The sequence below is a fragment of the Microchirus variegatus genome (assembly GCF_963457635.1).
Source record: "Microchirus variegatus genome assembly, chromosome: 23".
Taxonomy (NCBI): Eukaryota; Metazoa; Chordata; class Actinopteri; order Pleuronectiformes; family Soleidae; genus Microchirus; species Microchirus variegatus.
Window position 1 is genome coordinate 15507088 of NC_139824.1, and position 9802 is coordinate 15516889.

The 9802-nt window shown below is 40.6% G+C and overlaps 2 protein-coding genes across 2 annotated transcripts; one reads left to right on the forward strand and one right to left on the reverse strand.

Annotated features, from left to right (window-relative positions):
• Nucleotides 1-44: 44 nt before the first annotated feature.
• gtf2e2 (general transcription factor IIE, polypeptide 2, beta) lies at nucleotides 45-8654 on the reverse strand. Its single transcript, XM_083909093.1, has 8 exons — nucleotides 8481-8654; nucleotides 7453-7608; nucleotides 3188-3270; nucleotides 2484-2591; nucleotides 1456-1638; nucleotides 868-961; nucleotides 668-783; nucleotides 45-593 (listed from the first exon to the last, which is right to left on the reverse strand). Exons 2-8 carry the CDS (start codon nucleotides 7601-7603, stop codon nucleotides 474-476), a joined length of 855 nt encoding a protein of 284 aa, XP_083765219.1. The 5' UTR covers nucleotides 7604-7608; nucleotides 8481-8654; the 3' UTR covers nucleotides 45-473.
• smim18 (small integral membrane protein 18) lies at nucleotides 4317-6698 on the forward strand (the record flags this gene model as incomplete). The annotated part of the gene is made up of 2 exons (XM_083909095.1): nucleotides 4317-4430; nucleotides 6370-6698. Exon 2 carries the CDS (start codon nucleotides 6375-6377, stop codon nucleotides 6696-6698), a length of 324 nt encoding a protein of 107 aa, XP_083765221.1. The 5' UTR covers nucleotides 4317-4430; nucleotides 6370-6374.
• Nucleotides 8655-9802: the final 1148 nt, after the last annotated feature.

Here is a 9802-nt window from a genome sequence, read left to right on the forward strand (position 1 = left end):
AACAGTTATTTATTAAAACAAAAAATAATAAAATTGTAGTATTTTAAACCGCTGTGCCAGGGTTGCAGTAAATTAAAAAGAAATCTTTAAATACATTTGAAATGTCCAAGATGTTTCGGGCTTATTCAGAGAGGATGGGAGGTTGTACAACCTTCTACACATTCACTCACCTCTTGTTGATGCATTATGTGAAATGAAAGAAAAAAGCTATTACACACTATAACTCATTAATATTTTAACAGTAAGGTTACAGTGCCCCCTGCAGGATGGCAAGAGCCCTCACTGTCCTGAATACTCTTTACTTCCAGTGTCCTTTAGTCATCGCTAACCAATAAACAAACTGAAAATTATTCCACAACACAGGTAGTTTACACTCCATGTAATACAAGGTCACCGACCACTTGAGAGGAGCGCAGAGAAAAGAAAAAAGCTTATCTGTTTCGAAAAAACCCGACACCAATGAAAAGTGGATTTCAATTCTTGACAGGAACGCCATCTGAATAATCCTCCAGGACTCCTGCCAAGTGGCTGTTGTGCGTCTTGAAGTGATTCTTCCTCTGCCCAGTCTTCTTCTTCCTCTTTTGAACTGGTAACTGTAACGAGCAGAGACACGTTAGCACCGATTACAACGCTCGATGAATGAAGTACAAAGTATCTCCACACTGACCACTTTCTTTGGTCCCATTTCTTGCATGGAGGTGATTCCTTGCTTCTTCAGGTACTCCTCGATTTTCTCTTCATCGATGGAATCGACCGGAACACTCCTCCACAGTTTCTGGAATTCTGAGAATTATAGTTTTTTTTAGACAGAAATACAACGATTGTGCCGTATCTCAGCCGACTGACAAAGGCTGACTTCATTCTCACCTTCATCTACTACAAACTGGCAGTGTTTGTCATTGTAGAAAAGGATCTTTTTCTTGTCTGGTCTCGTCACAAAGATGATCTGATCTCCCAAAGCCTGCAAATGATCACACCAGTGAATATCACATAGATCCTTATTCCTCAACTTAGCACATACACACTTTTTGGGGTCACTTAGAAATGTCCTTATTTTTTAATGAATATAACATTTAATGAATCAGAAATACACTCTATACATTGTGAATGTGGTAAACGACTATTCTAGCTGCAAACGTCTGGTTTTTAATGGAATATGTACATAGGTGTATAGAGGCTCATTTCCAGTGTTCTAATGGTACATTGTGTTTGCTAATAGTGTTAGAAGGCTATTGGATGATTAGAAAACCCTCGTGAAAAATCATTATTTCTAATCTTGTCAATGTCTTGACTATATTTTCTATTCATTTTGCAACTCTTTTCATGAATGAAAGTGTAACTTTTAATGGAAAACACAACACATTGTATAGGTGACCCCAAACCTTTGAACAGTACTGTACTTCCTGACATTATTTCATATAATTAACAACATTACGTGGCGTCTTTATGCTTTACCTTAATGGCCTTGGCTGAGTTGGGCAACCCCTCCTCTACATCATCTAGCAGCACTCCTCCCAGGCCCAGCTGGTCATGTTTGTCCAGCAGCCTCAGTAAAGCTTTCTTGTCCTTCAGGTTGTACTTGGGCTTGAAGCCATATGTTCCATCCCTTACATCAATTTTCGGATTGCTGACCAAGGCCTGATATTGGCAGGGATATAAACAGTAGTGAGTTCTCCAACGTATACGTCTCTAGTTAATTTGCAAACCAGCTAGGAGTCTTATGACAATTAAAGCTCACATAGAGTGGTCCTGTTGCACATAATAGTTAGTTATGGAGGTCTACTTGCATACATTAACTTGTTTTTATGGTCAAAAACCTCCTAGTTGCTGTAAACGAGTCTATCCTTACTGACGCTGTGTTTCAGACTGAAATCTCACACCCAGAATACAAACTGTTTTGATTAGCCAATACCGGAGAGTGACAAAATCGGCGCTCCCGCTCTCAGAAGCACAGCAGCGCCCCCCTCTGGAACAGTGGATGCACTGCTACTCATTATCAAAACATTGTTTTACCAGTGTTTAAAAATAGTTTTGTCACGACTCCCTGCCGCAGTCCCTTTTATGACTTTGACCAGGAGTCAGAGTCAGAAGAGACTGTAACTCGTGAAACACCTCCACAACCGACGTTATTCTTGTACCCGGACTAGTGTCCGGAGCAGGAGGATCTGCTGTTCAGGAGAAATGCTGTTTACGTAACCGGACCTCGCTGAGCCCAAGATTACAATACAAAAAAGCATTCTCAGCAGTGGCTGAACTGTTTGTTTCGAACCTTCAGGGCTTCATAAACGAGGTAATGACGCAGATACACACCAAAAAAACAGCGTTAATTGGAACCTAAGGTCTGGGTCTGCTTTAAAATAAATATAATGGGTTAAAAACTAAAAAAGCCATTTGTTTGACGTGCTTTATTAGCTTGATCACAGTAGGTCAGGGTAAATCATAAATAAATAAGTTGTATAATATAAAAAGAAACACAGACACACCTCATTTATGAGCCACTGCTTCTGTTTCAAACTGATGTCAAGAAGCTTGGTCTCATCCAGAATCTCCTCTATGGTCAAGCAGTGCGTGTCGCCATTCTGGTGCCTTGTCTGAGAGGACGGAGGAACAGATGGATTTACATAAGGGAGGAAAACACTTAAAGTTAACAGTATTAAATCATCCTTATTATAATTACATTTCGAAGAAACACCTCGAACAGTCTACAGTTTGTGCCCGTGTGCCTCTCATCCCAACTGTCAGGGTATTTAACAGTGCCGGAGAGCGTTTAACAGATGGCACAAAAAAAGGCACACGTTCAAAGAAAATCTGTCGAGTCGAGAGCGAGTCCTGCAGCGAGCGATGAGTCAGAGTGTTGGTGTGAGGGAGCCTTGCTGCCTCTTTGTACAGCCAAAAGCACGATAAACAAGCCGGGTTTTTGTTTTTTAAATACCAAAAAGAAAGACCAGGGACCAAATGTTGTCTGCCGTGCAACATTTGGCCCCATGACTCGCTTGGTCGAGACAAATTGGCAAGTTTTTAAAGAGATTGGATGGAGAGGACAGCGCGGTAAAGCATTTGTGTGGGAAGCTACTGCAAGAGCTTAAATCAACTTGGCGGCTAAAACAGTGATTGAGTTGTGAAATTCAGAGACTTATTAAATCACTCATTTCTAAATGTGGAAGACAAATGGTGCACAGAGGCTTACCTTCATATAATTTACAATCTTGGCCAAGCAGCCAAATTTGTACCCAGAGCTTGCCTTGATGTTTATGCTGCCATTACTCGGCTCTGGGGGAAAAAAAAAGAATAAGTGAACATCAAATTAAATCATCAAAATTAAAATTCTGTCAGAAATGTTGTACATTTCTCTGATTCAAAAAAGGATTTGAAGCCAACAATGGTCCTTGCATCATTCCTAAGGTAGATGCAATTTTTTAAGCCATTGTGCTCATATGTATGTAGTCACAACAATAAAGCGGCTTGTTCCACATAGAGCTGAAACAATTAATCGTCAACTATTTTGAAAATCGATTAATCGGTTTGAAGATTGATGATTAAAACAAGATTTCTGATTGTTTTAGCTTCTTAAATGTGAAAATTGTCTTTGTTTCTTTGCGCCACATAACAAAGAAATCATTAAAACTGAATCATTAAGACTACAAGAACATCGTCATTTCCAGGTTTGACAAACACTGTTTTTTAACAATTCTAACATTTTATGGACCAAACCATTCATCGAGAAAATAATCGACGGATTAACCGATTAGGAAAATAATCGCTAGTTGCCGCTCTAGTTACACAGAACAACAGTTGTTCCTATTTCAGTGTTTTACAGGATACAACTCTCTCTTACTTTGAGCTATTTATAGTCAATTCTGGCCTTATAAATAGTTGTTCCATAGAAATATACAGAATATCACTAATAATACTAATATAAAATACGGCAGCTGTAATTTGATAAGAGTGATTTTGAAGTCCATTCAGCTGGTCCTTTTCTTTGTCAGGCAGTCTAATTATGCTGCTCCCCCCCAGGATACTGTCTGAGGCCTGGAGTCGGTCAACGCTCGCCAATCGCGGCTGAAAACAGACACTGAATCATGAATGATTCATGGCGTGGGCGGGAGCTTCTGTTGCTGCGAGCTGCACTGTGGGCAGGACGCTGAAACGGTGACAGGCTGCTTAACGAACGGTGCAGAGGCAGGGCTACAAAGGAGAGAGCCAATGATGGAGAGGTGCCCGTGCCGTTCGGCTCAGACATTACAAGCTGCAAGGAGTGGTGGAGGGAGAGCGAGGGAGTGCGCGGCTGGAGGAAAAAACGGGTCAAGGAGCGAACGCTGCTGGGGGAGGGAGAGAGCGGAAGACGGAGACATAGGTGGAGCCCCAGAAAAGAAAAGAGGAGCGTGCATCTGTAAGCCTTGCATCTTTGAAAGACTGACCCAGATACAGCGGTGAGTCTGCGTATTTTTGCTCAGAATAGCATCCTTAGAATAATGCATGCAATTGTTCAGCAGATCATAAACAACCCACAGTGTGACTAAAAGCTGCAGGCTGCTTTTAAGTCTCGGTGTGTCTCAGCTATGACTGTGTGGGTGTTTTTCTTTGGTGAATAATCAACATTTACTGGGTAAATCAGACATCTGAAATGCAACACATCTACATTACAAATACTATGTAGACAATTCCTGCTGCGTTAGATCTTTACATAACATTTCAGGCAAAGAATACGCTAAATAACCAATGCTCTGTCTGTCTGTATTCACTTAAATAGCAAGCATCAGGAACTGTGTTGCCGCCTCTATGTCTGGCGCGTGTGCACTTGTGTGCATCATGTCAGTATTGACCTGTGCTTTTTACGAAAACACTTTAACTGCAGCTCTCAGGATAAATCACCAAGAGTCACTGACAGCACTGAGAGACAACCAGAGGCATTAAAAGATAATAGGTGGCGAGTCTGTGCAGCCAGAGGACAATATCTAATCCAATCATCGCCTTTAATAGCTTGGCTGGAGTGGGGTGGGGCTCATAACAGCCATAGCACAGGGATTTTCATTAGAAAGGTCAATTTTTAATTTGAACATGGCAGAATAAGAAGAATAAATAAAGTGGCGGCATTCCCCACGTTAATGTGGATATAGCTTCATAGAGTATTATGCTTCGTTTGGGCACCAGTGCAGTAAGTGACAGTACTCGAGTCAACGACAACATGAGCTCATCACATTTCAGTTTCAAGTCTCACAGAAAACAAAAACCGCACAAGGTCCGTCTTCACCTACAGAATCTCTTCAAAAAGTATGTATAATACACACAGTAAGAGCATTTGTCTCAGGAAGACATGCACAAAAGTGGGCCGACGAGAAAATGAACTCAGGTAATCTGGGTCAGCCCAGCTGCCTTGGTCTCAGTACATCAATAATAGAAAATGGCTCTGATTTTGTGTGTGTGTGTATCTTTAAAACACAGTGTGAGAGCACAAACACCAGCATGCTTCCCCCTCCTGAAATTTAAAATGGTTGGTGGTGGTTAAAACGGTGAATGTAGCACAAGGAAAGACAAATTCCATGACATTTCTTCACTATAATTTCTTTATAAATAGTAATAATAATAATAATAATAATAATAATAATAATAATAATAGAGAAGTTAAATATTTCAAGTATATAGACAAAAATGTCCTGAACAAACCATACATTTTGAATCTGCAAGCCTTTTCTCCTCAGAAGGGTCATTCCAATCAATATTGAGGGGCCCTGGAGCCTCGGGACCGACAACAGACCCTCACATGACGATATAAGGCTAAGAGGTCGTACGAGGTCAACATATTTCATGCGATGGAGCTTGCGGCAAGAACAATACAAGCTTTATAAGTGATCAGTCGAATCTTAAAAATCGATTCTAAAAGTACAGTCAGCCAGTGGGAGGAGGGAAGGCCAAGATGGCACATTTCACTGTGTGCTCGTCCCCATCTATTTATGCTGTGAGCAGATGGCCTCAGTGGGGTTTGTGCTCTTTAGCAATATAACCTTTTGGTCTAATAACACACAAGAAAAATCCTTTCTGTCCCGACAGATGTGAGGCTCGGGTTTATTTTGTGAAAAACTTTGACAACATGATAGCCTATTACTGGTACTGAATGGACGCATTATGTGATTATACTACAACCATCATCACATTGGGAAGGAAATGAATTTGTCCCGTCTGTAGTCTCCATTGAGACATTTCCTTTATGTGCAGCCCATTAGTGGTGCATATCATCAACATAGCCCAGTCCATCACAATCATGTAAAGTTACTTTTCAATTTGCCACCATCACCTAGCAATTAAATGCAGAAACACATGAACTAACATTAAGAATCTGCCTCTCTCTCTGTTTTGTTTGCTTCCAAGCAGAAACTATGGCCAGCGTCAACACCACTGTACATCCAAGTAATCCCCCATGGCACCCAGAGGCGGCCTCTCTTTCCCACATCTCCTTGCAGGTCCAGGAAGTCTACCCCTTCCACGACGGCTGGAACGTGGCATGCTTCGTCATCCTGCTGCTCTTCATCCTCACCGTCCTGTCTCTGGCCGCCTTGGCCGTGCTATACGAGCTACTTGACTGTGGGTGCTGTGCCAAAGGGAAGACACATCACCAGCTACAGGAGGAGGGGCCGGGGAGCTGCAGCAAGCTCATGACCGGCATTTGCAAGGAACCAGAATCTTATAGTGAGGTGGTGTAGAAGCAAAGTCGGAATAGCCGAGCTGCGTATTCAAACAGCACCAAACCCTGATGCCCTGAGAAATGAACGTCCAAAATGATGTAATAGTCCAGTTACTCTACATAAGGAACAGACTGAGAGTAAGTCTATTATATCATTTATGAGGATGTTCACATATCTGCATTCACTACCACTAAATGTAGAGGGCAGACCTTCAGAGCCATATTTTACAACAGAAATAATCAGGAGAAATAGAGTTCCACAGAAGAGACAAAACAAAACAATGTGGCAAAAAAGGGGTTATAGAAAGGTTTTCATTCAAGTGGAACATTTTTGCTTTGTCTCCTCCCCCAGCCCCTAAGTTCTCTAGTTCTTCAACATTTTCATCAACGTATACGCTGGATACAAGTGAGCATCTATGAGCGATGGTAAAAATGTTGGTATATTGTCCATATCAACAAATTTGAACATGTTTCTCTGTTCTTTAGTAAATTGTGTGCCAATGCTGTCAACATGTTAAACACTGTAATACCATATTTGATGATAAAAGACACTTGGTTGCTCTGCACAGTCTTGTACTTTATCGTGTCTGTTTGAGGGGACAATGTATAATTTTATGCCTTACCACAAAATATGGAATAAATGATCACTTCATTGTGTTGAACTTCATTGTTCTTTCTTCTTCTAAAATGCCAAATGTCGTGCAACAAGAAACTACTAGTAAAATAATAAGGGCTAATTATTCTTGAAATACAAGAGGCTGCGTAACTCTTACCAGCACCGTGTTTGGATGCCGAGGAGCTCTCCTTCTCAGTTCTGGCCTTCTTCTTCTTGTGTGACGAGTCGACTGGTGCGTGTCTCTTCTCCAAAGAACTGGACAGCTTCTTCTTGAAGAGCTCACTCTCCCGCAGTAAGGCTGGGTCCATCCCGGCTGACAGGGCACAGACACAGATATTTTATTAATATTGCAAAAAAGAGAACAATCGGCAAAGCTTCATCTCAAGGCCGAGACGTTAGTGAAATCCATTAATTTTTCAAATGGTCAATCACAGATTGCCTTTAAAGTGATGCACTTTGATCTTTCTGCAATAATCATCATCATGATGAATGGAAACTAATGCTCTTTCTTCCAATTATGAGCAGCATCACATTTACTCTATGGTTCTTCTGATGACTTCTGGCAGGCTGTACATGTTCAACAAAGGCAGGTGTAATTCTCTACCAGTGTTGCTCTTGCAATTCAGGTCAAAGGCAGGCAGACAATGGTGGTGTACACCTCCATTCATTCATTTAAAGGATAAAGGCACTCCTTTTGAAAGACAAGTAGTCGTAGAAGAACGACAATTATAGGACATGTCCCCACTAACAATCCTTTAACCCACAGGCCTTTTAAAGGGATTATAGGGACAAAATATAGATATACAATGTCATTTAGTATACGAGGTTTTCTCTGAACAGTAACACTCGAAAACAGTCCTTAATAAACACTGTTCACTCAACTGAACAAGAACTAAACAAAGAGGAAACAAGTCCCCGAAACATAAAAGCTAACGTGGGGTTAACATTATAGTGAAGTGTTTTCGTTGACTAGCCGACGGAGTTGAATGGGTCACTGTTTTTGTCATGTTAATAAAATCAACCAACATAACGATGACTAACGTAACCCGACTTCGTTAAACGGCGCTTACTTCTCTGTGTATGTCGATAAGATGAACGAAGTTAATTAAACGTAATGACGCGGTCTGACACTTGTTAGTTCATGCTAGCGTTAGCTTAGCGATTGTGTTCGCCCGTTGCCTTTACCTTTCACTTTCACTTGTTCCTCTTCGAAGAGAGAGTGACGGGTCCGTCCAGCAGCAGCAGGACTATCTAATCTCGGAGGACATAGACCAAAAGGATAAGGTCTTCCTTCCGAAAAATCACTGCTTAATCACCCAGAGACGAACGCAGCCGCCGCTTGCTAACTAACTTCTAACACTAAACATCTCTCACGCTGCGCTTCCGTTTTCTTGTTCGAGTTGTCGGTTATCGACAACTCAGCCTTGGAAAAACGTCGTCTCGTCGTCACGTGATAATTTGCACCCACAAAAAAAACAATAAAAGACAATGTACTAAAGTATAAAATGAATAGTATTATGTGTGTGTAGTATTAAATCACTGTCACCATTTGTTTGTCACATTTCCTGATATTGAACGAGCTGTTTACTTCGACAGATTAAATGGCATAATGGCGCCACCTACTGTCTCTTACAGGTATTGTCTCTAAATGACATTATACTGTATATCTCCCATTTCAGTGCGAAATATTTCGATAGATCAGTGCAATATTTAGAAAATAACAAACACATGGTAGATAGAAACTATACAACAAATATGTTTTTAGTTCCACTGTTAATATTTTACCAATTCATAAATGGCACATTTAATAATAAGAAAAAATATATTTTTTCTGTCCATTATTAGTTTTTATGTACTATGCTCTGTCTTATCCCAGTGTTTTGTTTGTTTTCAAACACAGTATCATTTATAAAAGAGACTAAATAAGAGCTAATGCATATTTTTGGTGTAAACTAATCTCATCTCATATCTGTTCCTGGGCTGTGATAAGGAAAATGCTGAGATTAAATAACGTCGCACACGTCCATGGTCCCAACATTATTTGACAAGCAGACACAGAGCGGAGCAGCACATGAAAACAGGGATTAGCTCATCCAACTTTCAGATGTTCGCGTGGATCATAGAACACATTAGCATCTCCAAAACTGCTGCTTAATGATTCAGCAGGCCAGTCAAAGACGTGAGCCCACATGAATGATTCAATGTGTGCTAGCCTAATTTTGGACCTAATCCATAATGAATGAATTGCACTGTTTAGTCATAGCACCGAGAGAATAGAAGAGAGAGAGGGGAAAGACGTGGACATGGGAGTATGATGGAGTGACAAACCTTTCATAATCTTATCTATCTATCTATCTGTCTATCTATCTATCTATCTATCTATCTATCTATCTATCTATCTATCTATCTATCTATCTATCTATCTATCTATCTATCTATCTATCTATCTATCAGCTTAAAGTTATCTGTTAGCTTAAAGTCATCTATCTATCTATCTATCTATCTAT

What these genes read in the sequence shown, in the direction of transcription:
- gtf2e2 (XM_083909093.1), bottom strand. Translation starts at nt 7,603, where the DNA reads ATGGACCCAGCCTTACTGCGGGAGAGTGAGCTCTTCAAGAAGAAGCTG. An exon ending in GGCATCCAAACACGGTGCTG is followed by an intron (nt 3,271 to 7,452) that starts GTAAGAGTTACG and finishes TTTTTCCCCCAG; the next exon opens with AGCCGAGTAATGGCAGCATA. An exon ending in AGCAGTGGCTCATAAATGAG is followed by an intron (nt 1,639 to 2,483) that starts GTGTGTCTGTGT and finishes TGCCAATATCAG; the next exon opens with GCCTTGGTCAGCAATCCGAA.